General features: G+C 33.6%; 1 protein-coding gene across 1 annotated transcript; it reads right to left on the bottom strand.

Moving 5' to 3' along the window:
* Nucleotides 1–8727: 8727 nt before the first annotated feature.
* Nucleotides 8728–12357, bottom strand: LOC122592975 (protein NRT1/ PTR FAMILY 8.2-like). The gene is made up of 5 exons (XM_043765309.1): nucleotides 12093–12357; nucleotides 11243–11392; nucleotides 10952–11169; nucleotides 9816–10369; nucleotides 8728–9733 (listed from the first exon to the last, which is right to left on the bottom strand). Exons 1-5 carry the CDS (start codon nucleotides 12112–12114, stop codon nucleotides 8899–8901), a joined length of 1779 nt encoding a protein of 592 aa, XP_043621244.1. The 5' UTR covers nucleotides 12115–12357; the 3' UTR covers nucleotides 8728–8898.
* Between the last annotated feature and the right edge of the window lie 5295 nt (nucleotides 12358–17652).

Genomic DNA, 17652 nt, shown 5'->3' on the forward strand with positions numbered 1-17652 from the left:
AATAACAAATATAATTTAAATTTTAATAATATTAAAAGTATGAATTTATTGTTTATTAATATTATTTTAAAAGGAAAAAATGTTTAATTAAGTATCATCTATAGAGATGACATGTTGTAACATCCCAAAATATTTAATGTAAATATATCAACCATTTTTTGTTGTTCTAACATTAAATTAATTTCTTAGTATTTTATTTTTGGTTATAGGGTTAATTTAGTTAGAATTTTAGTAGATAGCAAGTAAAATACCCACAAAAATTAGCATGCGGTGTGACACTCAGGACAACCATTCTCTTCACTTGGTTGCTCATTTTCCACTCACTCTTTCTTTTCTTCTTGTATCTTCTTGACAATACCATTCTCAAACAAAATCCAATATTCCTTTCAACCAAGAAATTGAAATTATTCAATTTGAAAATCTTAATAATTATATTATAGTAAGAAGTTAAATTTGGGAAAATTGGGTGTGTGTAGACCTTAACAATAGGGAAGGTGTGAGATTTTGTAATCACAACCATAAATTCTAACTCTTTCCGTGGAGGTAAGGATTCCATTAATATAATTTTATTATCTTTGTGAATTAGGGTTCTTGAATTGAAAATTTGAGGATTTTGCTAAGCATTGAGTTTACATATGATTTTTTCCAAAATTCTTGTATATTATAATCTATTATTGAGGTGTTTGGACAATTTAATTAAGAATATAAGTGTTGGCATTGAAATCCATATTATGGAAGAATAATAATTTTACTAGTTGAGTAAAATGGTGGTGATGATGATGATGATTTAAAGTCACCAAATAATATATTGAAAGAAAAATAATTCAATGACAAAATGGATAATCATGGGTTAGAAATGATGGTGAGTATAGTTGTATGGATAAGTTGAGTTAGCCAAGAATGTGAATGTTGCCTTATGTGCATATTGTGTTGATATGATAAGTTGAAAGCTTGTTCTATTGCATTTGCGGTTATTTTGAGTTATTGGTTTTGTCACGAAGGAAGTGAGTATTCTTACATATCCTTGCGGATTTCGTGTATGGTAATCGATTTGGCGTTAAGCCTAAGTAGGGCCTCTATTTGATTACGGGCCTGAGTAGTGGCCATAGCCCATGTAAGGCAGTGTTATTGTTTATATTTGATTGAGATTGAAATCATTTGCTTATATAGATTCATGTAATCCTTTAAGTGCAAAGGTGAACATGTATATATGGTATGTAGTGCCATAGGCTACATGTGATAGTCCTTTGTACATTGGCCCTTCTTCGTATATATAATGATATGCAAGTTTATTCACTAAACATTCGTTTATATTGTATATGTTTACCTTTTTTATAGGTGGTTCCGGAAGAAAAAACTAAGTTCTTGTGGATTGAAGTTGTTAAGTAGAAGATTTAACTAGAAGTTGTTGAAGGTATTGTCTATTCGCGGAAGAATGGAGTTTTTGTGTAGATACTTAGTTCATCCCACCTCGTATGGATCTTGGTACAAATTTATGTTTTGAAAATGTTTAATGTGTAAGAATTTTAGCAATATGATGTGTCTTAAGTCATTTGAAACTCAAGAAAAAGTTGACTTTGGTTGTTTGGCAAAATGGGTAAATGACTCATTTCGTTGTGGACTCGCCTTTGCACATTTGAAAACTTTTGGAATGTTAAGTTGTGTGTTTTCGATTATTTTGAATCTCCAAAGGGTGTTGGGAAGGTTTGGAAATGAGTCAAGTAAGTTTGCAAGTAATAAGTAGGATTTTTTTGCTAGTGTACCCGTTAGTGCCGCCCACCACAAATTTGGTGAGGCTCACTAACTGAAGGATTAAGATTAGTGGGGTTTTAGTACTATCCATCAGGTGAGGCTCACTAGCTAAAATTCTGGTCAGAAGCGTTTTTTGGTGTTGACCACCACATATGAGGTGATGAAGCCCGCTAGTTATTAAAAAGAAAAAAAAATCTTATTTTTCTAAAATCGAATCATGTCGTTTCACCTATAATGTGTTTGATTTTATTTATACATCGTGATGATACCTTTATGTCATTCTAGTTCTATAAAAGTGAACCAAAAAACTAATGAATATGGACAATCTTAACGGAGAAAAACTTAACGAACATGGGCAACCTTAACGGAAAAAAACTAACTCTGTTAGTCTTGGGGACGAAAAGTGAAAAGTGTCAAGTTTAGAATTTTTTTGCTATTTTTTTTGCTTTGAGGATGAAAAGTGCAAAATGTGCCAAGTTAAGGGACGAATAAAGTAATTTTCTCTTTAAAATATATATATTACTTATTTACATTATTTTCCTATATAATTTGTCGCCACCACTCGACCATGTCATCATCACATCACCCCGATTACCGCTACCTCATTGTGCGGGTACCCTTTAATAATGACCAGAAATGTGTTAGTGTGTAATGTACAACAACTGAATGCATTTTGAATATATTAGCAACGATGCACGGCTAAAAGGGCGGCGTCCGTGCTAATTATATACTTTACTAATGCAATTGAATGTGAATAATAACCCAAAAAACATAAGATAAATATTTAATTTTTACAAATTAAAAATCATAATAGCTTTTAGATGAGATGGTTAGCTCTACACTTTCTTTATTAAAAGTTTGGAGTTTGACTCACACATCCCATGTTTAGATTTTAAAACTTTTTTTTGATAAAATATTACTCGTATGATTTTACATTTTGCCCCCTGCATTTTTGTTTGTTTCTTGATTTTCAATGTAACATTTTAAATTAAAGATTTGTTCCAAAATTTTAATGACATTTTTGGTTTTGTATTTATTATTATTTTTTTTTGTATTTTTAATTTTTTATATACTTTTAATAAAATAAATTACATATTTTTAAACATCATTATGTTTAAAACAAACTTTTGATAACAAACTATTTAAAACATATTGATAACAGACTTTTGAGCATGACTATTTTATTGCTCTTAGGTGTATTTTTATTTTTTTTTTGTTTTTTACATAAATAATATATTTATTCAATATGACAAACTTTTTAACATTACAAACTAATGAAGAGACATGTCGCTGAATTCAATCACTTCTGCTGATTAAAAAATTTTTTTTATTAAATTTATGATCAAAATATTATAGAGTTTATATGATTTTTACTTATGTCGTAGTATTTCTTTTCAGTTTTTTATGGAAACATAACAAAAATGGTGTGGTTTTGGGAACAAATGGAATTAACGGGGTAGTATGTTGATAGTTAATCTTTTATTTAGCGTGGGATTATGCTTAAAATAAAACCTTTTATATGTAATTATATTTGCTCGACATTTATTGTCAACACTTTTGCTAAAAAAAGTCAACGTCATTGGACCAAACCTATTGATGGTGCTCAAAAATCAAAGATCAAAACCGTCGTTTTTATGAAAGGTGAAGATGAAACTTGTAATTCTTGACACAAGCATGATCTTCATAATTAACTCAACCTTTTTAATGTGAAGTTAAAAAGAACTACATTCATAGAACAAAAAAACCTCTTGAAAATATTTAATCATAATACTCGTAACTTAATATTCTTTCCATATACGCCCTATCACTCGTAACTTGAGTTTCTAATCATCCCCACACGAAAACAAGAAAGCTAAGTTGTGTGGTATCACTAGTCTCTCTGTATTATCACTAACTTTTTGATGGTTGTCAGTTTGTCACATATGCTTCTCAGAACACCTTCCCATGTCAATTCTCTACCATTTCCTCAAAATTTTATACAAAACATATATTTCTTGGCTTTCGACTTCTCACACATGAAACGCAACGATAACCTGGAACATGGGAGAGATGCCCATTTAGGTACTAGCATAAATGCCATCTAAAGCAATTGAATACCTAAGGAAACATGTACATTAATATATAATTTTAAATGTTTATAAACAATTGTACATTGTAGTTTAATTTTATGGATTAAAACACTCTCAAGTAGAATTGGATGAGGATCCACTAAAAATGAAGATATTGACTATTGAATCAAAATCATAGGTTAAGATTTAAAATTGATTTTTAAATCTTGACCCTTAATTTTGATTTAAGAGTTAAGATACTTCTAACTTTACCTTTCAATTTTTAAAAATCTCAATCCAGTTAAGGCTAGGCAATCTTTAGAGACGTTCTCAAAAAGGAATCAATAGTGGATCCGTTTTCATCATGAGTCCTATTTTTCAATTCACAAAGTGGCCAACATTTCCAATCATGTTGATTTCAATTTTGAAAGAATCTTAATCCATTTTGTTCATATATTGATGACTTGTAAGAAAGAAACCAAAACATACTTTCAACATCCATGTGACATCTTTCATTTGATGTGAATTTGATATAATATCGGTGGTTGAACATGGACTAAGATGGATGATCGTCCTTTAGATGAGCCACAAAATGTGGAATATTGCGTGTGATCGAGCATTTATAGCCTGGGTAAGGCCATCTCTAATGGAGTATACAGTTTGCCCAAGCAAACTGTCCATCTTAGTAAAACGTCAGCAAACTGTTTCAAGCATACTGAACCAATAAGCTGAACTTATTATATTTCTATCCCAACATACTGAAACGCAGTTTGTTTATGCCACATCATCATTTATATTAATTTATAAAACACATTTTTGGAGAAAAAAAACAAAGATGGCCCACATGTTTAGAGTAGCCACCAACTATCCACGGTCAAATCTTGGAGAGAAAAAAAAACATGACCAAATTTGTATTTGCTCACAATTTGCCTACAAACACGATCGAATTCTGATCATGATGATGGTTTCAATGTTTTGATCGGTTGATTTTTGTTTATGATTACACTTTTTTGACGAAGTCAAGTTTTTCCGGCGAACTGTAATTCGGATCTCTTTTGGCTAGGGTTTCTACGCGATTCGAAAAAACGTGCGAGTAACCGCCATTTTTATTTTTCTGGCGATCATTAAAACAGAAATATGTTAGTTAGGATTTGTTTGGGCTTCTATTGTGACCTTTTTCATACCGGTTTCATGTTTTGAATCAAAGAAAAGAAAGAGATATTGCGATTTAACTTTTCCGGCGTACCAGTTTCATTTACCAAAGTGATTACTTAGAAAATCTGGGTTTGTGTTTGAGCGTAGAAGAAGAAGAAGAATGGATTATGGTGAAATGACGAATTTGCCCCTCATTTAATGGACCTAATAGACGGCTGTTAGGCTGGGGGAGGCTTCCCCACTCCTCCATTCCCTTCCCCAATTTTTCTTCTCCTCCCCTCCCCTCCCCTCCCCACCCTTTTCTATTTAATTTCTTTTCTATTTATTTTAAAAACTAAAACTTTTTATTTAATAAATTAAAACTAATACAATATGAAATAAAACAACAAATTAAAACACCAAACTACAATATTAAACGAAACGACAACACAATACATAAATAAACTAGCGATCGATGCCCGGGATGAATTTGCGATGAATATGGTCAATGAGATCCATCCGAAGATCTTCGTGAACGCTTGAGTCCTGTATCTCTGCCAGTCGATCATCTGATGGCTGTGGCGCAACCGGAGGATCTGGAATATAATCAGAACATAATAATGCGTGATCCTCGTCTTTTAAAATCATGTTGTAAAGAATACAACATGCATACATCTCACGGATGGGGGTTTCTTCCATTTGTCGTGCAGGTTCTCTAAGTATTTTCCTTTTTTTTTTTATAATACCAAAAGCTCGCTCCACATCCTTTCTTGCAGCCTCCTGTGCCTTAGCATATCGAATCCTTTTCTCACCGGTTGGATGAGGAATCGTTTTCACAAACATCGCATATCTTGGGTAGATCCCATCCACGAGATAATATGGGTACTTATATTCGGTTCCATTTACAGTGAAAGGAACCAACGGTGCTGTGCCGTCTTCAAAGCCATTGAACAAAGGAGATTGGTTCAACACATTAATGTCGTTGTTTGAACCGGCAACACCAAAGTATGCGTGCCAAATCCAACAATCCTGTGACGCAACTGCTTCAAGCGATATCGTCGGCCCATGATGGTCACCTCGCGTGTACTGGCCATGCCAAGCTACTGGGTAATTATCCTAAGCCTAGTGTGTACAATCAAGACTCCCTATATACACATTTATTAAACTGAAAGTATTAACTAAACTACGTAATATATATATATACACATTATTAACTAAAATACATAAAATATGTATAGTGAAAAGTTATTTTGAGAACCTTTTTTTTTGCGAGAACCTTTGAGAACTTTTCAAATCAAGCCCAACCGATAATTATTCTTTACATGAAAATTGCTCTTTGATTGTTTTATGAATAACTTATGTGTAATTTCGAAGTTTATAATTATGAATAACTTTGATTGTAGAGGCATGAACTATCATCAATTATACAATTATGTGGAGATTTGGATTCTTGATCACATGTGCACGAATATTGCTATGATTACATGTGATCGACTTGCATACATGTAATCATAGCAATATTCGTGCATATGTGATCAAGAATCCAAATCTCCACATAAGTGTATAACGGATGATAATCCATGCTCCATACAATTATAAACTTCAAAATTACACAGAAGTTATTCGGAAAACAATCAAAAAACAATTTTCATGTAAAGAACAATCATCGGTTGGGCTTTATTTGAAAAGTTCTCAAAGGTTCTCGCAAAAAAAAAAGAGTTCTCAAAATAACTTTACCATATATATATATATACACACACACATAACCGTGATATAAGTAAATATATACCTAACATGCCGGGAAAACCATGATAAGACGCATGATGATCAAGAATGCGTTGCATATCATTACACGTTGGCCTACGCAAATATTCATGCCGGTATAACCTTATGACTACGTCACAAAAAGCATTAAGGGTGTCATGTGACGATCTTTCTGACATATTTAAGTAATCATCTAAACTGTCGGGATTCGTATGCTAACTGGCGAACTGCAGATGTGCATCTCTGTAAAGCCGAAAACCCCCATTTACCACGAGCGTCTTCCTTTGAAAAAATCGAAAATCGTTTTCCAAATCTGAAGCTATCTTCATAAACAACCGTGTACTCATCCGAAACCGTTGTCTAAAAAAAGCCTCATCAAGTTTCGGTTCCTCGGCAAAGTAATCTCGAAAAAGACGGTTGTGCGACTCAATACGATTGTCTCTGTGTTGTATACTTTCTTGAGGAGGAGGCAATATCACGAACATCTTGTTCAATCGCATAATGCGCCATTGTGGATAGATTAATATACCGTTCCATCTCGTCGGATGAACTCGAGTCCGATTGCATATTTGGGGGTGTTGGGCCGTTTTCCGAAAATATAGGATTGTTGAAGAAAGGGTTCATGATTGTTGTTTGATATATTATATGTGTATATATGATATATGTGTGTGTAATTTGTGTGGTGTTTGAAAGAAAAAAAAAAAAGAAAAGGCACAGCCTGTGAAAAAAAAAAGAAGAAAAGAGAAGGAAAAAGAAAAGAGAAAGAAGAAGATGTAACCGTTGATTATGGGCCCCCCTTATTTATTTATTTTTGTTAAAGGTTGTAATGGTTGAATCTCAGGTACCAACACCGGCACCACTGTGCCCAACTCGCTCCCCACCCAACCGCTACCGGGGGGGTCAGCGCGGTGTGTCAACCTGTACCGGCTCGGTACCGGTTCCCTCCCCTACCCACTCCGTCCAACCTTAGTCGCAGAGTGAATAGTGAAAAAATTAACCAACTTCAGGGTTTTTTCTGTAATTAATTCACTTAAGAGCAATAACTGAAAATCCTGACTAACTTTAGGGAAAGAAATGTAATTTTCTCAAGTATATATTCACATGTATAGGAAAGCCTAATCCATGAATTATTAAATAAATTATTCAATAGAAGAGCAAACATTACTTGTTACATCCATGTCCAAAATTACAATACAATACCCTAAATAAGTTTGATGATATACGGTTAAAAGTGGTAACGTATAGATAGATCGATGTTTTGTTGAATCTATGTGAACATCTATTTCATCATACTAAATGGATGTTTGCGCGATACAACTAAAAACAATAATGGTAGCAACGGTGGTGTGATAGCGGCGAGTTGTATATATTATTGATGCAAATGTAATTTATAGATCATGTTTGTTAATGGTTAGTTATGGTAATTATATAGGGTTATAATTGAATTTTCAACTCTGTGGCTTAAAAGATAGATAGATAGCATAACTATTCATCTCAAGCTCTATGATTATTTTTTAACACAAGTATTAAATATAAAAACAACTCATTCATTTTAAGCGTTACGATCTTTGAATCTTTGCCCTTGATTTTCATTCAAGGGTCAAGATGATCCCAACTTGACTCAAGTTAAAGAATTAACTTGAGGGAATCTATTCTTGATAAATAATAAATTGTTTTAAAGTTTATATACAAAATAAGCTCCCAAATTCTAAAATACTTTTAAAAATTTAAAAAAGTAGCTGGAGCATATAAGAGTGGTGCCTATAAAGCGTCGTGGGAGCGTCCACTAGCTAAGAAGACGCAGACGATATCATATCTAGGCCAAGGCGTCTAGCAAAATCATCCTCGGAAAGTCGGAAGTCATCAATGCGGAGAATGTGGGCCACGAGGAGAGGTTCGGTGCAAAATATGAAGAAAAAAAGCACAAACTTTTAAAATTTTATTAAGAGTTGGCTAAACAAGTATTAAAGTATAAAACATATAAAAAAAATCTTCACCATTAAATCATTAATAAAACTACTGCACGAAATTCAAATAACACAAATATAGAATGATGCAAGAAAATTTCATGACGTTTACAATGAATTTTCAATCCAAAGAAAAGGATTGTTTCATTTAATTTATTTAGTACTTGATTTATTTATATATATATCGCTCGATCTACAAATTCTCAATATATGTGTTTGAGACCATGCTGACTTTAGTAAACACCCGCAACAGGTTTTTTATACGTTTGTCGACAAGCCAACACGATAAAAACTCCCAAGTTCAAAGCACCAAGACCTGCCAAAAGCCAGAAGTAATAGTCAAGGTGCCCGTAATTGAGATTGTCTGTTATCCACCCTGGGTTACCATCGTTCGTGGTGATGAACGTGACAATGATCACGAGCAAAGCACTTGTATAGTTCCCTAGCGCAGTTATTGTTAGATGGAGAGCAGAACATAAACTTCTCATAGAATCGGGAGCCTGCTCATAAAAGAATTCCAATTGCCCGATAAATGTGAAGACGTCAGCACACCCAATAAGTAAGAATTGTGGTACCTGCCATAATATCGACATGGGAACCTGCTCAAGCTCATAGTAATCGTTTTTTGCCACGATATTGAGCCTAATGAATTCCAGAACGCCAGCACAGACCATGCTGAATATGGAAAAGAAAAAGCCTGCCCCGATACGTTGGAGTTGGGTCAGCCCGTTAGGCTGACCAGTGACCCTCCTGGCTAAATTGACGATTATAAGGTCGTAGACGGGGACCCAGAATACTACACTAAATGTGAAGCACATGCCAAGCGAAGCTGGTGGGATCTCAAAATTGGACAGGCCTATACGAGTGTCCAGAGTTGACCCTTGCAATAGAAATAAGTTATTAATTTGTGAGAAAATCGTGGAATACATGATGCCGGTTGCCCAAATCGGAAGCAACCGTAGTACCGCTTTCAGTTCCTCGACCTGGCTTACAGAGCATAGCTTCCACCGATCGATTGACCCGTTTGTATGATCAGAGGTTGTAGCCACAGCTGCCTTATCCAAAAAACTGAAAAACAACATGGTAATGCAATCATGGTCAAGAGTTTGTTAAAACATTGTATAAAAGACTTTTAGAGGCTATAACTTACACAAAATCTAACGTGTGTTCAATCTTGCAGTTTTCCAAACTAGAAAAACCAGAATCTGAAGTCTTGTACAAGAGCGAACTATCTGATGGGAGTTGAATATTTTTCTTTCTAAAAGAAGCAACTACCACCTGGCATATACGGGTAAGAGGGCTGCCGCCAGGTATCTGGTTCCGATACAGCTTAGTACCAGAAAAGAATGAAGCAATGGCAATCACCATAGCAATCGTAGGAACAGAGAACCCCCAACCCCACCCCACATTGTCTTGGATCCAAACTATTACGGAATGAGCAAAGAGTGCACCAATGTTTATAACAAAATAAAACCAGTTAAAGAAAGAACTCTTCTGTTTTTCCTCAACCTCATCATGACTGTCAAACTGATCCGCACCATAAGATGATACACACGGCTTGATTCCTCCAGTTCCTAGTGCCACGAGGTAAAGGGACGTAAAGCACAAGGTAATTTGAGCCTTTGTTGCACTGCAAACATCTTTCTCATAACATGTAGGTTTTAGGCCAGGCACTGATGCCGATATTGTTAACATTCCCGTGCCCTATAACCATAAGCTTTGTCACTAATGAGTTAAATCTCAAATGGGATTAATTATAAAAAGTTGGTGAAAAAGGAGTGGTCAACTGGGTCAAACAGAGTATACGTATCAAAAGTCACCCAAGGGGTTGTCAATGCATATAGCATCCTGAACTGGTTTACTCATAAGATTTAAATAGTTATCGTAGTAACATACGCTTTTAGTACACTAATGATTAAAGCAAAAACCATTTAAACTCTTTTTAAAAATGTTTGTACGTCAACCCAACCAGATCTTTTCGATCAACACTAGAAATACAATTTATAACCTGAACCCTTTTTGAGTGTAAGAATTTCAATATCAAACAGTCTATAAGGGGCTGTTTGTTTTTAAACCATTAAGTGGTTAGTGGATAAAGTGACTGTATGGTTAAAAAAATGTTTGTATAGATTATGTCAATAGAGTTGTTTTGTGTTTATCAAGTCATAAAAAACAAACGTTTGTGATTGACTTAATGGATTAAGTATGACAGTAACTATCCAGACAAAACTTAATGGAAAAAAAAAAAAAACAAGCCGAAACTTTATTGATTTAGATTATACTTACAACTGCATAAATGATCGAGAAGGTGGCGATCGTCCAATATCGTCCAAGATAAGTATCAGCCATGAATGCTCCGATCAATGGTGTGAGATAACAAGTTCCAGCCCAAGTTGAACTATTTCTCGAAGCCGTTGCACTATGCTCATTCAACTGATACTTAAAGTACCGTACTAAATTGGAGCTCATTCCATAAAATGCCAATCTTTCACAACATTCAGTGCCTATAAATACCATAAGATAAATGGATATTAGTCTACATGCACATGTACTTTTTATGATACACATAGGACACACCTAAAATGAAGCCACAGGCGTTCCAAGTTCCAGTGTTTTTCTTATTAGCCGGATTCAAAAGGTAATCCACAGTCCCATCTTTTGTGTAGGTGTCATCTTCTTTCTTCGATTCATACGTACTTGATTCAGTATCAACTTGTTGATAGTCACCTAAAGACAGGAAGCTTTATTTAATGGCCTTATTCACAAAAGATAAAATTGAGTATGCTAACTTACTTATGTATAATGCTAGTATAATGCTTTATTAATGCATACCAGGAAAAAGGTTTGTAAACAGAATATCAACATCCAGGAGAATATGACAGTACATAAAGAGTACATGTTTTTGTAAGCAAAAATTGAAGAAAAATTATATATCATTAGCTAAATTAACTTGAAGAATGTTTGACTACTTGTCAAGATCTAAAATGCCCTCAAGAGAATCAATGATACTAACATTATTAGTACAAATGCAATTTAAGTCAATGCAATTTAATTTATCAGTTTAGCAAGGTTAAGTAAAGAAACATTTTTTTTTTTAAAAAAAGGATCACTCTATTCAACTTAAAAAAGGATTACAATCTTACAAATTAGTTTTTCATAGTACTATTTTAATCAATTAACAAGAACCCCTTCAGGTGATGTCAAATAGTTATCACTATTTTAATCATTTGACTTTTTTAGAAAGGAAATTTCCAACAAGTCCTATACTCCTATTTCACACATTTGTCCCCTTCAGGACTTAAAACCCACAACCTCATAGATTTGACTAAAAAATACTTACAAGTAATTGACATTGAACAAAAAAGAAAAATAAAGGAATTATAATGAAAGATTACAAAAAGCTAAAAAGGTGATAAACTGAGAATACCCAGATAAGAATCTTGACCCATTTTAAGGGAAAATATATCAAATAGTCAAAAGCTTCACTCTGATTCTTCCTGTCAATTCTTCAACAAAAACTTCAATTTAAACTCAAACTTTGAACCCCAGATGGAATCTTTACTTTTTAGTCATTCATTTGATTTTACTCTTTGGGGATTGTATTCACAATACAATGTACAACAGATTGTGAATAATTTGTTCGAATTGATATTGAGGGACCTAGTAATAAATGGGGTAATTTTTGGAAGAGCAGAGATGTCCTCACATTCCCGCCACGTGCCCAAATTGCGGAGAGGATAAAAATAGGACTTTCTTTGAAAAATGAAATATAACTAGAAACATTAATACATTACGAAAAGCAAGGTTACGCCTGTTGCGACGGTAAGATGGTGAGTATGATATGTCATATAGGTCATAAGATGTGATATGTCAAAGAGTGTATAGTTAAATGCTTTAGTCGTACGCTCTTTGCCTTTGGATTTATAAATTCATCGAAAGTATATCTAATGACATCTCTAATGAAAGAGCATGAAATTTTAAGAACATCCATATAATTTTTATAATTTTATTGATGTACGGTTTTTCAGATAAAAAATTTTGAAAGAATCAGAGGAATAAAATGATTTATGCAGAAGAGTGAAAGTTGTAGGACATTCATATATATATGCTACATCATACATTATCATGTGTATATTGTTGAAATTGAAAATTAAAAGTTAAAACTTTATTTGATTTATAATATAATATAGATATGTGTTTTGCTGCATTTTTATCATATTTAACTTTTATTACTAGATATTTAGCATATACGCATTTTATTGAATATAAATAACAAAACTTGATATGTATTATATTTTATTTAGAAGATGTAATATTTCCTCTGTCCTACTAAGTGTCTATATTCCCTTTTTTATTTGTTCAATCTCATGAGTCCACTTTTAAAATTTACTAACCAATTTCCAGATTTACCCTTACATACACCACCAACATAGATGAACAATAATTATGGACCCACATGGATAACAACACAAAAGGTTCCTTCTTTTATTTATGAAAATGCACTACATACATTTTGAACTTGAGAATTTTACATAGCTGAGCGAAGACGGAAAAAAAATTACATGTTGAACTAGAGATTTTTACATAGCCATGACAAAAAGACAAAAAAACAAAAAAACATCCTTCTTAATTTTTTAGACATGCATGCATTCATAACAAAAGTTTGTTTTCTTCATTTGTTTCGTTTTTTTTCCACTTCTTACTTATTTAAACACGAAATAACTCCATTGATCAAATTGTTATCACACTCCACTGTCCTTGATTTTCCAATCTACCTTTACCAATATGTGGTGTTTGATAGTGGTTGCTTTCATGTGCCTTCATGATTTCATGCATGTTTATAGATTCAAAAAGACATTGTTAAGCTCACGTGATGATGACATTTATTAAAAAGAAGTTTGAACCGCATTAACCAATTCATCGATTGATCCCAAAACTTCTTGCTCTTGAAGCGACTGAATCGCGCGAAAGAACCCAAGATCTAACACATTTAAATCTGGGATATTTGGAGGTTGAAAACGAAGTCGAATATCAAACCCATCTCGGGATGCTTCTTGCATAAATTGTTCATCGTCAGTACTTATATGTGGCTTCGCATTGTCTTGTTGAATAAAAAATGGACCCGTATGATCTTGTGGCCATTTCTCCCGTGTAGCCGGTAGTACTTTATCAATTAACCATGACCTCGTTACTTCTTTGGTCCCCGATAAAATAAGCTTAGTCACCAAAGTTTTAGCAACAAGATTCTTACTTGAACGTTTTGCGGGTTCTAATGTTGTGAAAGGAAAGATGTCAATCTTTCCTGAAAAAGTTTCATTACCCGACATATCAAATGTTGGTCACGCAACAGCAGCTAGAAACATGACCTTTGTAATAAACGTTTTAGATTTGCATGTTCGTAATGGCTCATCTTCACCGGGTACAAAGTAGTAATGTTTTGATGGTTTTGACATGTAAAACAATTTTTTATCAATGTGAACAACGTTAAACATATCATAAAATGAAGGAGTTGATAAAGATGGAGAAATCATAGATAAACAAAATTCTAACCTTTCTTTTTTATTCTAGTTTGTCAAACTCGGTTTAATAGTAGATCAGCTGCCAACCAGACCCAGATTGAACAGAAAGCATAAACAACAGCAACAATAGTAATCCAGCAAAACAGGGGTGATAAAACCCCAAACACGGCAACTGGTGGTGGTCTTGAAGAGCTGTGATAAACCAACGAACAAGGGTGGGCAGAACCGAACCCTAATCGACAAAAAACACAGCCACACAACAAGACTTAAGCCGGATCAGACCTGGAACAGCAACAACAACCGCGAATCAGCAGCGAGCAACTGCAGAAAACAATTGCACAACAACTGCAGCAAACCAGATCTGATCAACCAATTTGAACCGCAACAGAATTGAATCAATTCGAACAACAACAACAACCAAATCAATTCGAGCAGCAACAATCGAATTATAACAACCTTAGCTCTAATACCACTTGTTAGGAACAACCTTAGGCTTCGCATAGTGGAAGCAATTAAACAAGAAGATAAAAACAAGAAAATAAATAAATAATACACGAGATTTAACGTAGTTCGGCCCCAGTGGGGGGCCTAGTCCAACGGCTGCAAGTAGGTTATTTTATTAAGCTCTGAACTATAAGATTACAAGTACAATGAGCAGATATATATTGGACAACAACTAGGGTTAGAAACTTGGTCCCCAAGGAAACCTAAATAGGCCTCCTTAATAGATCAGGCCTTTTGGCCAGCAAGCCTTCAAACTCAACACGTTCCTCATTTTACTTTCATAAAACCTCGTCATATTTTACTTATTAAAACATAATCACATTACATATAATCCACAAAAATCATAGATCAATCCATACTTCCCTTTTCCAACATTGCATCACATTTCATTTCATATCAACATATACATCATATCATCATATACTCACACCTTAATCAATATCTCATATCATATCAACATAGACTTACCACTTAAACGTAACTTGATATCATATCTTGACATATCCCACATAAACTTGTCACATGTATTCATATTAGCACATGTAGAGTAATTACTCATAATTGTGCCTATCAACGATATCATACTTGTAAACAACTTCATTAACATAAGCAACTTTATCAACTTTTAGTCAACATATCAACTTTATCAACTTTTAGTCAACGTACCAACTTTATCAACTTTAATCAACATATCAACTTTAATCAACGTATTAACTTTAATCAACGTATCAACTTTAATCAACTTATTCTCACGCCTTACATCTTTACGCACTTGCATTACACCTAGCATGATTTCCCACATATTCTTATAATTATCTTAATCAACTTATTCTCACGTCTTACATCTTTACATATTAAGCACTAGCTTTACAGCTAGCACGATTTCCCACGTATTATCTTTTAGGAAAGGTAATGCCATTTCCATAGTTTCCCGTTATTCTTTTAACATTGGTGGTTAGTCACTACACCCGAAAATACTAGTCCCACGTAACTATGCCGCAAGGAGTCACTCAAGCAACCACATAGGCACTAGCTTTTCAACTAGCACGGGTTAAGCTTAATACTTCCCACGTCATTTTTCACATATTTAGCTATAGCATTTCCCACGTATTTATATCTTTCTTACTTTTTACGCACTAACACTAAGGCTAGAACGGTTTCCCACATCTCACATTTTACTTTAACATTAGCTACAATCGGATTGTTACCTAATTAGTCCTACGTCTACTTTTTCATTTAATCCCACTAACATGCACAACTCATAGCAATTCACACGTGTATCTAGTGAACTAGAGATATCATACTTAAGTCTCACATACAAGCCATCACATATCAACATTAAGGCATATTAACGACATTACCAACAACACATATCTTAAAATATCATGGCAATGTAATTATGAGCATCATACTTGATATGCACATATTTACTTCTACTTCAAACATCATATCAACATATATTATTTCAAAATGTATACATTCCCACATAACCTCCCGCATAACCCAACACATATAAAATAATCTGATTAAAAGGTTAATTATAGAAAATTACATTTTGTTATGCTACCAGCGTGAGAAAAGTCATGTATCTTACCTCAAAGAAGAGCACACCAATTGATAACTTAAGTTACCAAGATTGCAAGTATTCCCGACTACCTATAACCATTAAACGTGTGACATCCGGCAAATTCGGGGTCCGTTTGACTTGGGAGAAACCACTTTCCTTGACCATACTATATGATGATTAATAATGAATATGTATATACTCATATATATAAATATATCTAGACTCATACGTGAAACTATGTGTTAGTTGATTTTTTTTTTATTTATTTTATTTTTGCGTATAAGTAAGTTATCGGCAAAACGTTAACTAGTATACATGCTTTCACTCGATCACCTTTGCATGAGATGGATTTCAAATGAAAAATTAGATAAAAGAAAATGATTATTTTGTCTAATAAATATATTGATAATCTTATGTTATAATAATAATAAACCTAAAGTTAAAATACTATACCTTAAATTAACCTACTAATTAAATAATTCTACTACTAACTAAACTAATAAAAATAATTAAAATAAATTACACTCCAAGCCCTCCAAAACCTTGTAAATCCCAGCCTTAACCCCCTCCCCAAACCCTAATCTCATGCTTATAAATAGACTAACTTGTTTCTAATCAAAAGGTTAAACTCTTAAGCAAACTAAGCCACTCTTTCTCCTCATCCTCTTCACCACCTACGGCCACCACCACTGCCACTTAGGGCAGCCGTGAACCACCCTCAAACAGCCCTTAATCTCTTCTAAAACATCATCTAATAACATCTAGTAATAATCCATGGTTGTTTGAGTGATCAAAGCCTTGAAATCTAAGTCTAACAATAAGATTTAATATGAAAAACCTTCATCTCTTCTTCTCTTTTCTTGGCTGATTTTGAACAGCCCCAAGACCTCTAAAAATCATCTTTAATCATCACACACTCTTGTATATCATTAGATCTAAATCCTTGGAGCAAGAACAAGGTATATGGAAGCCGAAAAGACCACCCTTCTTCTCCATGAAGGGCTGGTCGAAATTTAAATGGGTGAAAACCCATATATTTTCTATTCATTTCATCTTCTAAATCCTCTTCATTGATTTGTCTATGCATCCTTGATGTTTGGCCTTTGGGTTCAAACCTTTAATCATTGTTTAAGACAAAAGAATAATGGATTTAGTTACTATTAAATTACTAGTATATTTTAAATTATTTTCATTGTGATTCATCACCAAAAAGTTTATTCTTTTATTCTTTATTAGATCCAAGTTAATTTATTCTCTTGTTTGTATATTCTTTGCTCTTTGTTTGTATGTGATAAAGAATGTTGGATCTAATGATTGGTGTAGATGCAATTTATGAGCATCTATTGTTGTCCGTCGCAATGCAATTCTATGGGTTGATTATGAAGAAAAAAGGATGT

This window comes from Erigeron canadensis, chromosome 3 (genome assembly GCF_010389155.1).
Source record: "Erigeron canadensis isolate Cc75 chromosome 3, C_canadensis_v1, whole genome shotgun sequence".
Lineage (NCBI taxonomy): Eukaryota > Viridiplantae > Streptophyta > Magnoliopsida > Asterales > Asteraceae > Erigeron > Erigeron canadensis.